A 13925-nucleotide genomic window follows, 5' to 3' on the forward strand; every position below is an offset into this window, starting at 1 on the left:
TAAACTTTTTTTAGCAAATGTTTATTTATATCAAAATACAAAACATTTCTGAAGCAGACTGTTACATGAGGAGCAATTAAATACTAAATTTCTTTTAATCAGTTTAATTTGCAACACTCCCAGGAATACCTTCAGGGGCTACACATCTTCTCATGTGGTGTGCCTTTTTTTCCCTCTTTTTGTTTGTTTGCTTATGTACGTGTTTGCTTGTTTTACTTTTAACTCACTATATGAACATGCAGTGTTACTGGCAATAAGTTGGTTAGTAGCCGGCAAGCCTGAAAATACCAGCGAGTGGAGCCGGGCACGTAGCTTGAGCCATGGCAGGCCACAGACTCATTCTCTCCCTGACTGAGGTTGAGGGGTCACTCCGCTTTTAACTGGCAAGAGACTAAGGCCAAAGGAGTCACTGTCCTTGGTAGCCAGGGAAGGCATTATTGCTTAAAGCCACAGAGCAGGCGTGGCTCAGGGGCCATCTCCATTCGGGTCTTCTTCGTTGACTGGGAAGAGGGGGAGGACCACCAAGTGGGAGCCCACCTGGTGGGGCAGCAGGTAGAGCAGGCCCAGACCCAGGAATGGAAGGTCAAGGGTCACTGTGGGAGGAAGCCCCTTTCCCAAGAAAGCCAACAAGAGTTGAGAAGGGTTCCTCCCCGTCTTGACAGCTTGTGATTTGGTGGATGGAGAAGGCTGCCTCTTGGACAGGCCCTTTATAAATGCTTAAGAGTTTGCAGACTTAGAGGAAAAAGCACCTAGTGGAAAGTGTAGCTGTTTCCACGCACTTCCCTTTCCTGACAGTGAGGACAGTGTAGGGGACAGGCAACGGGGGAGTGAACGCGCTCCCCTTTTCATTACCATGACCGCCCCACACCCAGAGTCAACCTGGGTTTCCCTCTCAGGCCCCCAGTTAGTGCATTCACTTTGGCATTGTGCACCTGTCAGCACACCCACACACATGTGTACACACACCCCAGCCCTCACACATGCACACACATACTCACAAATGCCTGCTTTCCTTTCCGAGTCCACTCAGGAAGCAGAACAATGTCCCATCTTTACCATCATCCTCTGCTCCAAGGGGTCCCCTTGGCCACAGGTCTCCCAGACCCAGGCCCAGGCTTGGCACCCGCTGGCATTCCCAGGCTTTGAGAAGAGGGTGACAGAGCAGGGAGCTCACCGGAGACAGGTTACACAGAGTATAGAGTATGTTCATAATAAGGCTTTGGTACAGCACCAATTCAATGTTCTTAAAGTTTGATTTCTAAGTTGTCCTTTAGAAGAAAAAAAAAGCTTACTGAAAAAATAGTGTTTTTATTTACTTTTCAGTTACATACCTGAAGTTCAAATAGTAAGCCTCTAGTTGCCATTTAAGTTCACACTCAAAGGTGTTCTGTGTGCAGCTGTACAATGCGTTGGTTTGTCTTTAACAGTTAACCAAAGTCAGTGGACCAATGCCATGGGTCAGCTGCCCGTGACACTGACTTTCACCAGCCCATACATACAGAAAAGAACACAAACGCCACCCCTAAGCCCCCCACCCCAAACCCCTAGGGAAAAAAATCAAATAAAAGATAAAATACAGCAAATTTTAAGGAACCAGTGGGACAAAGGAGGTTCAGTCCAGCTGGCCTCTTCAAGAACAGCACCATAAAGCACCCTAGCGCAGTGATGTTGTAATACTTGACATTCAAGAAATGGAAACGAGTAGGAAAGGTCTTCAGAAGACCTAGCATGGATGGAGGGTAACCCCCAAAGAAAGTTGGAGAAGGAAATGAAAGAGTTCGAAATGAGAGCAAGAACTCCCACGACGAAACTGAGAAGTCATATCCAGGCTCATCAGAAAAGAACTAATGCAAGAGGCCACTGGGCATCTAGAGGTATGGGCCCCTTAAAAGGGGTCCTGGGCGGTGGCAGCAGAAGCCCCTCCCCACCCACACTGCCCAGTCAACCCCCATCTGTGTGTCTACAGACCACTGGGCGAGATGGGGGACAGCAATTCATACAAAGTTGCCTCTAGGCGTGCAGTGGAAGATTGCATCCAGGATGACAGATTTCCCCTGGGACAAGAGGAAAAGTTGAAGAGAAAAGGAGCCAGACGTCTCCGACAGGAACAGGATGTGGTCCCTCCAATCAGTGCTGTGAAAAAGGAGCACCTGGCAAAAGTCCATCCCATCCATGCCCTCAACCTCTGGCCCCACAGACAGCAGTTAGGAAATTAAATCCAAAAGCGACATTAAAGTTTTTTGAGGTTGATGTGTACGACTCAGTAAATGGAGCTTTAAACTGCTATTCTCTACTAAACCAACTGTTCCACTTGTGACACTTCAGCCTGCAGTTCCAGCAACTGATTGGTCCAGGAGGCGCTCCCTTCCCGCCCCTGGGTGCTGCACACCTGGAGACCCCACCCTCCAGTATTTCGGCCATCTCTCATGGGCAGTGTGTGTGCTGCTCCACTCACCCTGCTCTCACACTGTCCACGGTGTGCCAAACATCGATGGCACAGAGGAGTGAAAGGGCCTAGCAAGAAGCCAAAGAGCGATGAACAAACCCCCCTTCCCCAAGCTCCTGGTTGATGTAATAGGGGAAAGGATGGTGCCCACAAGACCCTTGGGTGAGCAGCCCCCAGTAGATCTGTTTGCTCCAAATGCTCCTTCCATACAGCAGACAGAGACAGCAAAATCCCAACAATCCCACTGCATGGGAGCCAGGGAGTATGGCACAGGCCTACAGAACGTCTCAAGTTCCTCCTGGAAGTGACAGTGGGCCTCCAAGGCTCAATCAGAGCACCCATCCCCCCACCTGTCCCTTACCTGAAAGGTTCAAAGACAGGAAATTTTGCTTGCTCCAAATACAATCAGATCCCAGCCCATTTGTGCCTTTGCTTGGCTATCTATCCTTTCTTCTCCCGTGTCCACCCTTCCACCATCTCTCCGAGGGCTGTGGCCAGGATTATGGAAAGGGCAAAGATAAGGATTACATCCCCTTGATTACATCTCCATCATTTCAGGGCAGGGGCTATGTCTCTTGTCTTCACTTTTCCTCAAATAACTGAAAAGCCCAACTGGAGGCTAAAAATGGGATGTGAGTGTGCAAGTCAGTGACTCTTGGTCTCATACACCTTGATGTTGCTGAGGATGGAGCCTTGGGCTTAATGTGGACAGAAGTAGTGTACAATAACCCTAGACAGAGTGGAGGTACTGACCTTCAGGGGGGCTGTCCTGCTGAAGACATTTATTCTACTGGTTACATTTGCACTGGATGTGGGGCAGGGTGAGTGGAGAGACAGGAGGGTTGCTCTGGGCGCTGAGAGAACAGGAATGGAAAGCCTCCTTTGTGCAGAAGCGTTGCCAGGTTGGAAGGGGATGCAAACCAGGAAGGGACATGGAATATGCTGCTTTTTCTCTTGCTCAACGTCCCTAAAAAAAGTTTATAAGAAACATCTGGCTGAATCCTCATTTGGCCTGCAAGACTACAGGACACATTAATCACACCCAAGGACAGACACACTGCCACTTGGACCCAGTGTTGGAGCCTTTCCATACTGCACGGACAAGAGACGGTCTTCCTTCAGTGTCCATGAAAAGGGGAAAGGGTTTTGAGCAGGTAATTCCAGGGGCCCAAGGACAGTGCCTGAGTGAAGGCCAGTGACCCATATGGTCTTCGTTATGCAGGCCGAAGGGTCAGGAATCAGACACAAGCTCCACCCTATCCTTAACACTCTTTCCATAATAGCCCAAAAATGTTCAAAGAGCCCTGCCCAAGGCTGAGGCATCTGCATTCCTTCCTCTAATGATCAAACCCTATGAGACAAATGCTCTTGGAAAGCATGACACTTTGGTTGGGGAGGAGGGTCAGCATGGCCTTTCTTCAGCTGACAGGCATGACTGAGAGCACAGACTCCATCCACAAGCCTCACCCACACCATCTGGCCCTGCGCCAGCTTCAAAAGCATCACTCTCAGCTCTGGGCCAGTCAGAAGAAAGGGCTGGCACCCTGGGGGGCCTGCTGAGGCTGCAAGGTGTGTGGCTGTTGCAGCCTACCTGAGGTCTTGGATTCTCAGAGAGGCATTCTGCAGGGCACACAAAGTTTCCCACTCAAATACAAGGGAGCTCCCACTCCCGGTCCCCAGAATCCCCAGTTTTGGGGCAAAGTCTTCAGTTCTACCTTGTTCAGTTCTCTACGCCCCAGGCCAGGGCCAGAAAAAGTTTCCACCTGGCCCCACCCTCCCCATTATGCCCAAAGTTCTCTCACTCTGCATCCTCCACTTACTGTCCCCAGACTGGACCATCCCATCTCCAATGCCACCTCATTTTCCACATAAAATGCTAACTGAACAAAAACATATATTTCTACTGGCTATCACATTCACACTGGTTCCAAGAAGCTGCAGCAAGAGCGAGCAGGGTATTCTTCTCCAAGACTGAGTCCACGCCTGGGCCTCTCAAAGCTACCTCGGGACACCTCCCTCTCACCACCACACCCTCCAGGAATGCTCGAGTCAGGATGGGGGCTGGAAGCCCCTGAAGTCATCTTGACTTTCTCCTTCTACTGCTGCTGAGCTGGATTCCTTCAGAGGAACTGAGGACCAACCCACAGCAATGTGGGGATGAATTCAATTTCCATCCTCACTATTAAGCACCTGTGCCAAAGCTTTCAAACCATAGTGGCCCCTCCCAGTGACAAGGAATACTGTGACAATACTGTGACTCCTGGTTTAAGGAGCTATTAGACTCAGTAGCTCCTCCACCACTTTTGGCTCATTTAGATGGTTTTGTTGTTTGTAAAATTTTCACATATATATATTTCCACCAGAAATACCCAAGCAACTCTGAACAGAGTGTCTCCAAGGAAGAGGCATAGAAGAAGGATGGGGAAGGAGGGGCGTCAAGGCATGAGCTAGTATCCCAGACCACCTGGGCAGGTGGTCCTGCTCCAAACATCTCTAAGCACAGGTACAAAAATAAAGCAAACTATGACTTCATATAGATATATAGATATATAGATAAGCTAGCTAGATAGACTTTATATAGGTTTTCTCTCTAAGTACATATGTGTGCTGAGGGCGCTGGCCCCCACCCCTCTGGCCCGGCCGCAGGCTCCTGCCTCCCATTCCCCACTCCCCTGGTGTCCCACGTGCCTGAAGCCTTCTACTCATGACTATTGCATCTGATGCTTGTGCCCGCCCACCCTTACAGAAGTTCCCCTGTCTCCTTAAAATAGAACAATTATATGTATTTATATAATTTTATATACAATCTTCATAAAAAATACACTAAAGGTGATATATTATTAACTTCACCCTCCTACCAAAACAGAAGTTGCCTACGAGAGAAAGAATCAACCAAAAAGAGGCCCGGTGCTCCTCAGGTGAATTAGTGTGTACTTACAAATCCCCTCACACACACCACACACACACCACGCCATACAAATACCCACACACTATACACAAACACCCACACAGCATAGCCCACACACACCCTACACACCACCAACACACACCACACCACACAAACACCTACAACAGACACCATCACACACAACACACACACCACATACACACTCTTACTTCCTGAGCCCAGGAAAGGAGCACAGAATAGAAGCTGGCTGGGGCTTAGAGACCAGACTGAGAACCTCGTCACTGCAGGGGGACAGGCAAAACAACCCTATTTCTCAGACCCAGCCAGAACACCGTCTACTCGTGACAGACCTCTGGTTGTTCGCAATAGGCAACATAAATATGCGTTGACAGAGTGATTGACAATGTCCCTTCTAAGGGTTAAACGTGACCATGAGGAGGTCTACTCCCCTCCACTGGAAACAAGGTTTCATAGGTGCCCTAACCTAAAGGAAACAAAAAGGCCCTAAGCCCTCCTGACCAATATGAGGAGTTGGCATTTTCCCCTTCCTTACACACAGGTAAAGACCCCACACATGGCCCAAAAGCATGCTTGCAGTATTAGTAAGGCTGAAAATGCAAATCCCCCCTCCCTAGCCCAACCTTTCTCCCTGCCCGGCTTCCCTGCCCCACCCAACCATCTCCCCATTGTAAACCATGCACAAGTTCAAGATCCCTGGAGCCATAAGTAAGTGGGGTAAGGAAGGAAAAGGGAACCTAACTGGTATGTATGTGGGATGGAGGAAAAGAGCTTGCCCTAGTTCCTAAAATAAATCCAGGAAACCCAGTGCCCAGGGGGAGATGGAGCACAATTTCTCCAAGGCCCAGAGAACCATTCAATGTCCCCATCTAGTGGAATGGAAGAGGCAGAGAGCCAAGGGACCAGGGACAGGAATTTGTACCACTTGAATTCCCCGATCTAGTCCTCCTGGCCAGCAGCACAAAGCTAACAACTATGTCATCAGTGCTCTCCAGAAACCTTGAAGACCACCGCAGACCACCACGGAAGGGCAAATCCACGTGGTTCCAACTGTTGGTTGCTGTTCTACCAAAGTATTTAGAAATCAAGATACTCTGACTCATCCTTCTCTAAGGCAAGCCAACCATTAATGATATTTGCACTAATTCTTAATTTTTCCTTATCCTACACAGAAACCCTTGGGGTATGGGAGTGTCTTTAGATCAGACTCATTGGCTAGGAATTTTTCTATCAGCTTAAAATAAGGTCATGACAACGCTTCTACCCTCTCAACAACCCAATACACAAAACATCTGGTGGGTTTTTGGGGTTTTTTGTTTTGTTTTGTTTTGGGTTTTTTTTGCTCATGAAAAACTTATTTGAAAGTACAAACAGGGAGGCCCGGAACTGAAACACTGGACCAGTGTGGGCTCACTACCAATCGAGGGGTGGGTGGTACTAGATACCCCTAAGCACACAGCAAATTGTTAGGAGTGCTTAAATCCAATCTGGGCTTTGATTCTTGATTTACTGACTTCTTCTAAAGAAGAGATTTTGAATTCTGCCTCTTGATCAAAAAGGAGGCAGAGTTGGAGAGATCAGAGAGGACAGAGGCATGGCTGGGCTGATCTCAGGGTTAGCCTTTTTCCCCACCACGGTCCACCAGACCGGTGGCCTAACCTATCAAAGAAACAGAAACTGGGAAAAAAATTCCAGGTATAAAGCCGCTGTGGTGCTTCACGGTCTGAAGGTAGTCTCTACTCAGGAAGAAAGAATAATAAATGCAAAAGCCAAGCCCCAATCCCTCTCTTCATCACCAGCAACAGGTTCCCAGGACCAGTTTTAGACCAGGAGAGAGGAGGAAAAGGCCACCTGCCACTTCTGCTTATGAGGACACAGAACACGACGTGCACAGAATGATTCTTCCTTCTCCCAGGCCAGAGCTGGCCATGCTAGCCTGGGGATCTCAAGACAAGCATCCTATTTGGGGGCCTGAGGAGCCCCCAATAACAAAGAGATAAAGTTGAAAGACATCACAAAAAATATGTCCCTGTAAGCTTTGGGCACTTAGTGTTATAGGCTAATTCTAGAAGAAGCAAGGAGATCTAGTTAAGAAGCAAGACCTTCTTCAAGATCCAGTCTGGGCCTATATGCCAGGACCCCAACCCCAGAGTCTTTTTGCAATAAGAGTATCTCCCTCCCACAGCTGCCCCCCTTCTCAGCCTGACCCCACCCCGAGGCAATAGCTTCTCTTCCTTTTCTTGGGATGACCTCCAACCTGCATCCTGCACCCTTAGGGGTAGCTGAGTTACCACATGCCCCAAAGAGAGGAGTAAGCCTGGATGTCCCCTGGCTTTGGTCTCAATGGCTTACCCCCGGATCCCCACTTTCTACTCCATGACTCACCAAACTCTCTATCCTCCTTCCAGCCTTCCAGACACCTGACAAAAGAACTTGACCTCCTCTCTCTGCTCTAACTCCCCTTCCTGAAATACCCACTCCATCAATTACCTTATTCACTCCTGATCTGGACATTAGCCGTCTCCCCAGAGCAAGAAGCACAGCCCCAAGGGTCCTCAAGCCCCCAGGCTGCTGAGCCTGCCTCCCTTTATTCTGGAGACAGAGGAAGGCAAAGCTAGGAGAGAAGGCCCAGTGAGAACTTGTACTCTTCCTGGGGGGGCTACTCATCTACGCCTTCAACTCCTTCCTACTGCTCCCCAGCAATCCCCGTGGTTCCCCCAAAGGTCTTTTACATGCAAGCAAAGCAAGCCCAAGGTTAACCATGAGCTTTTCTTCTCTTATGTTTCTCTGCCTAATAATAAAATGTACTTCATGTACAATTCTTCCCAACCTACCCCAAGCCCCCAAAAGGCTTTTTCTAACAACATTGGAAGAAACAGCCCTAGTCCTCCATACCTCAGCCCCGGATTCTAGTCCTGGGGAGTGGCAAAGTCACCCTGATACTCTGTGAAGTCTGTTTCTTTGGCTGTTTCAGGAAAAAAAAAAAAAAAAAAAAAAAAACCTAGTCAGAAAATTTTCCATCTTAACTCTACCCAGTTTCCTCTGCATGAAAAGGGCACAGGAAAACAACTGAAATCAGTTCAACCCTAAATATTTTGGATCCCAAATCAAAAATAAACACAGCCAGCATCTGAAAATATTAAAATATTAACAATTTCTCACCCCAATCCACCCCTGCTTGAGATTCCCCCACCCCACCCCAGGAGCATGATCGGGGACACAGACCCCTCTTCAAAAGGGCACACAGACCCTGCCAGTCCTGTGGGGTGAAGCGGACTTCCCGCTGAGAGTAGAATCTCAGAAGGCCCCTCACAGCCCCCATCTCTCAAGGAAAACTGCTGGGGAGCCAGGCTGTGGCTACAGTGGCGGTTCCCCAGCACAGCCTGGGCGGGGCCACAAATATCCACCCACATGCACGACCCCACGCCTGCCAGGAAACCTGCCCAGTGTTGTCAAGACACGGCACTCCGCTTCTCCATATTGCTCATTTTCTTTCCCCAGGCAGCTGCAGCCTCAGATCTCCCTAAGTGTTCAAGCTCCTTCTAGAAGCATTGACCCTTTTCCTGGTCTAGGAAATCACCTACGGCCAAAACAGCCAAAGTTTCCAGTTAAGATGCAGAATGGAGCAGCAGACAAAAGACAGAGACACAGCAATAGATTTTCATCTGAGTTACTTCTACAGCAAGGCTACTAGACCATAAAAGGGGAAGTTTGGAAGACACCTGATCTCCCACACAGTGGAGCATGAAAGTCCTAGGAAGCTTAATAGCGCTTGTTGCAATTGTTCAGTGGCAGAGTACAAAGGACATTTGGTCCCTAGATATGTCTACACCCCCATCATGCTCACATTCACAGCCATACCCTCACACCTGCACACACCCAGCACTGAAGCATGTGCCGGTGACATCTCCAACCTCCACCCTCCACCACATAGACAGAGAGGGCTGTATTCTGTCAGTTTCCAGCAGAGTCCTTAAAGGAAGAACTGAAATAGCTCCTAGGGGTATAGGAAGGCTGCTGGCTTTCAAGACACTGTCACAAGAAGGAAGCCCTCTTGGGAGAAGAAATTAATCTGAGGCTATTCAGGGAGGTTGGCCAGTGTCCTTCCCTAGCCTTGGGCATGCCCAGCATAGCTGCCACCCAGTAGCCAGTAAAAAGCACTGCTCCAACCATTTGGTCTGATGTGCTTGAGGTAAAGGGCGTGGCCAGAGGAAGAAAAGAAAGAAGGAGCCAGCGCCTTTGTTAGCACTGGCAACAGCTCACTGCTGGTCCCCCAGGAAAGCACAGCCATAGTCTGAGGCACCTCAGCCCAGGCTTTAGCTCTGGGCCCTGTGTGACATCCTAACAAAGCAAAGCCTTCCCTCATCTTCTCCTTTCATAACCTGAAGAGCCTAGAATTCCAAACACAGGGCTTAGAAAGTTTGAACTCATTCATCCTGAAGACCCACATCCTTGACATCCCACATGCACATTCCAGTTAGGATCTGGCCCAGGGTGAGAAATGGCACGTCGTGAGAGTACAGACAGAGGCCACCACCGACCCAGGGAGGCCCCACGTGCCCTAGGAGAGGTATTCAGTGAGTCATGGATCGGGGTTCAGTGCAGAGGTCATGCTGCCTCAGGAAGGACAGTCACCTCAGCTCAGCTCTTCCGTTTCACCGGAGCTGTCGCCTGGCGGTACAGTGGATTTGGATGCACAGAGAAGTGCATTAGCAGGAAAGTCCTGGTCCCCCTCTGAGGGCACAGGCCCAGCCCCAGAAAGAGGAGGTGGTTGGCAAGATGAGGGCCAGAAACTGCCCCCTTCCCCTTTTCACCACAACTCTGTCACATTCAGAAATGAGCTGTGGCCATGTGACTTATGTGGCAGAACCCCATCGGTGGAATTGGCCCCCAAGCACTAGGCGAGAGGAAGGAAGCACCGGGGTCTGTGTGGCAAAGAAGAGCTCCTCCCCAAGATGGAAGCTCCCAGTGAGGGGTAGCTTCCACCTGCCCTGGGCCATGGGGCAGAGCCACTGGCAACAAGGCCATGAGACTCACGAATGCTCCCAGTGCTGCCACTTGGCCAATGTCTCAGCAGGTGACTAAGGAGAGGTAGATGTCCCCAAACCCACCAAGACAGCAGCACCGAGAAGGAAATACTTCAAGGAACCTGATAGCCCCCCTCGATTCCCTGGCAGCGAAAAGAACAGGCTCCTGCCAAGAAGGGAAGAGAAACCAGGTGTGCCCCATCCACCCTCAGGGCCTTCTGCCTGTGCTGGGGCAGCACCATTATCTTATTGGAAGAGAGAGATACATCTTTAGTCATTTTAAGATGACCTCACAGAAGCTTCTAGGTGCTGATAGTTGGAACTAGGATAAGATCTTGGCAGAGGAAGGCTCAGAGCCCACGCCACTATCTACCACCCCTTCCACCTTCATTCCCATGCCTCAACCAGTCCCACTTAAATGGAACCAGGAGCAGTGAGCACCCCCAGAACCCAGACGTCTGAGGCATCTCAGCTTCGTCTGACCCCATTCTGTTAGAGGCGGGGCCACAGGGTAGAGGAGGCCCACGGCAGGGAAGAGTCTACAGGCAGCACGTGGAGATCATAGAAAGGAGGCACCAGCAGGCTCCCCACAAGTGGCAATTAATCAATCTAGGAAATTAGCTCCCACAAAAGGAAAGGAAGAACCCAATCAGCAGCCTCGGATCAGCGCTCCAGAGGGTGCCGAGCCAGAGGCGGGATATAAATAGAGCAGCGGCAGCTTGGCGCTCAGCACAGGTGGCTCTGGAATGGAGGGCCCTGTGGCCCCAAGGCCCGGGACCAGAGGGACTGATGGGTGAGCTGAGTTTGCGCCTCAGGGCCTGCTTCTCAGCCCTGCTGCTAAGCAGCCTCTACTTCCGAGCCAAACTGTAGAGGACGATGCCAGTGTGGCCCTTCGCCCACCACCCTTTCTTCACCCAAGAATCAAGAAATAGAGGCTTGTGTTTAGTTCTGTGGTAATGGATCGCTGAACCCCCAAAGCAGGCAGCTGGAAAGCATGGCAAACCCCCATTTCTGCTCTGGATGGGAGAAGGTAGTGAGTCAAATGATGAATTCAGCTGAGAAGGCATGAATCCTGTTTCAGGAAGAATAATCCCTGAGACAGACATCCGGGCAGCCGGCCAGCTCTCTGCCAGCCCTACTCGCGAAGCCCACAGGACAGCTGCCCTCTTCCTCCTCGCTGACCACAGAAATAAACAGCACTTTGCTTCAATGTACATATATATACACATAGAGACACCCACAAACTACATACCTATGCATCTGTACCTATATCTATATATATGTAGAGTTTGGAAGGTGGGATGGAAGTCTAGCCCTCTCCCAGCACTTAAAAAAACTGAAGCAGAAGCAGAGGCAGAGAGCAGTAAAGCCATCGCTTTCCTCTTCACTGCCAAAGACCTTTGACCAGGTGAGAAAATCAATCTTGTGAAGAGGGAAGCGGTGGGGAGGAGGCAGACATCTCCCTGTGCCCAGTTCACCTCCTGATCACCACCCACAGCCAAAAGGTCTCCCCATGCCCAAGTCCTGAAGAGGAGGCCAGGCAGCCAGGCTTGGAGGAGACTGTGGCACTGCCTGCGGTATAAACAGGCAGAACAAAGGTCTGAGCAGCCCAGAACAACCGGCCAGGGCAGGTCTCCGTGGAGGGGAAGCCCAGGCCCCAGAGCCTGTCCCCACACATCCCTCCCTGGCCCACAGCCCAGCATTCTCGCTCAGGGGGCACTTAGAGTTGCGTCATCACAGCAGAGTGGCATGGCCGGGGTCATCGTGATCCATGCTGTTGAGGATCGCCGTCTGGTCTTCTGGAAGCTGGCGATGGCACAAGTCCGAGAGGCGGGCAAAGGGGTCCGGCCGAGAATGTCTCTTCTTCTTTCGGAGGCAGACAGCTTCATCGAGCCACAGAACCTGAGAGTTTGGAAGCTGCTGAGCCTGGGAGGCAGGACCGTCTAGGGAGGCGGAACACGCGCACAAAAGAGATGAAAAGAAAAGAAAGTGGGTGACAAGGAAGACCACGGCCTCACACTCAGTTGTTGATCTGCCAGGGCACAGGTTCTGGGTTTCTGGTCTTACACAAAGGGGCCACCGGGGGGTGTAGGAGACCAGAGCAAAGTGCAGCAGAAAAGCCACCTTCCTCACCACCAAGGCTGCTGACACCCCATGTCTGCTCCCCTGGTTCTCACGAGAATCGGAAAGGCGAGGTGGATCTGGTCAATCCATATGTGTATTTTACATTTTATTTAATATTAAATGTATTTATTTAACCTTTTATATAATATTTATTTTTTCTTTTCATTAAAGAAATATTAACATGCCTTTTTTAGTGCCTCCTGACTACTCAGTTCTGGGCTTGGGACTGAACACATTTTTTCCATCCTCCATCCTTCCCTTCAAGCAATGACAGATTTTACACAAAATTTCAGTCACATGCAACAGTCAGGCCTGGCCCTTCCTGGACATCCAGGGGCATTCCTCTGCCCCATAGCCCTTCTGGAGATAGAGACAAAGTCCTTGCTTTCTAGAAGACTCTACTTTAATGCAGGGGCGAGGAGGATGAGACAAATTATACAGACATCAAAACTACAGAAATAAAATCTCAGGTGCTGCAAGTGCTACAAAAAAAGATAAAATAGGATCATGAGATAGCCTGTGACTGAGACACTGCTACTCTCTGAAAGAGAAACATTGAGTCTTGAATCATGAGCTTTCAGAGGTCTGAGGGCAAAGTGCTCCCAACAGAAGGCATGTCAAGTATGAAAGCCAGGAGCTCAGAGCAAGAGTGACATGTCCCAGAGACAGAAGGAAAGCCACTGCAGCAGAAGCAGAGTAAGCCGAGACTCTGAGTCAGGACAGACAGACAGGACATCCAAAGAAGTTCCAAATCTGTTCTGGCTTCGGTGGGAAGCTTCTGGAAGGATTTAATGAGAAGCGTTCACGCATGTGTGCACATCTGTGCACATGCCCCTGACCAAACGGGGGGCGGGGGCACGTTCCTACATTTCCTAAAGATCACATGGTTGCTGTGTGTACGACCTGCTGCAGAAGGAGCCAGGATGGAGGCACGAGGGCCCATTAGGGGCTCTGGCAATCAAGGAGAGACATGAGCATGAGTCAGAATTTACTTCTCGTGGGTGAGACAGAAAAAAGTGGGTCAGATTCAGAATTTGTTTTCAAACCTGAGCCAACAGGCCTGACCAAATGGATTGGGTAGAAGATGTCAGAGCAAAAGGAGAATCAAGGTAGAGTAGCCTGAACAACTGGGTTGGTAGCAGTGCTATTTATGAAACCGGGGGCGAACTATAAAGCAGATTTGGAGAGGATAATCAATGACTCTATTCTGGGCATTATAAAGGCTTATAAAACATCCAAATGCATGTTTAGCAGGCAACTGTAAATATGAGACTGGAGCTCATGGAAGAGGTCTGGGCTAAAGACATGGGAGAGCATGCCAGGACACAGGACTGCTGTAAACAAGCGAGAGAGAACATGGACACCGGATGTGCCTTTTCAGGGGAAAAAAAAGATAAATGAT

The 13925-nt window shown here is 49.8% G+C and overlaps 1 protein-coding gene across 2 annotated transcripts in view; it reads right to left on the reverse strand.

Annotated features, from left to right (window-relative positions):
* Window positions 1-220: 220 nt before the first annotated feature.
* The window catches only part of IGSF9B (immunoglobulin superfamily member 9B), a 57655-nt gene continuing 43950 nt past the window's right edge, over window positions 221-13925 (reverse strand). For both annotated transcript variants that reach the window (XM_028528048.2, XM_036014703.1), the window contains exon 20: window positions 221-12342. In XM_028528048.2, coding sequence (XP_028383849.1) covers window positions 12134-12342 — 209 coding nt within the window. In that variant the 3' untranslated portion in view covers window positions 221-12133. The remainder of the gene's footprint in view (window positions 12343-13925) is intronic.

Source organism: Phyllostomus discolor, chromosome 13, assembly GCF_004126475.2.
Source record: "Phyllostomus discolor isolate MPI-MPIP mPhyDis1 chromosome 13, mPhyDis1.pri.v3, whole genome shotgun sequence".
NCBI classification, from domain to species: Eukaryota; Metazoa; Chordata; class Mammalia; order Chiroptera; family Phyllostomidae; genus Phyllostomus; species Phyllostomus discolor.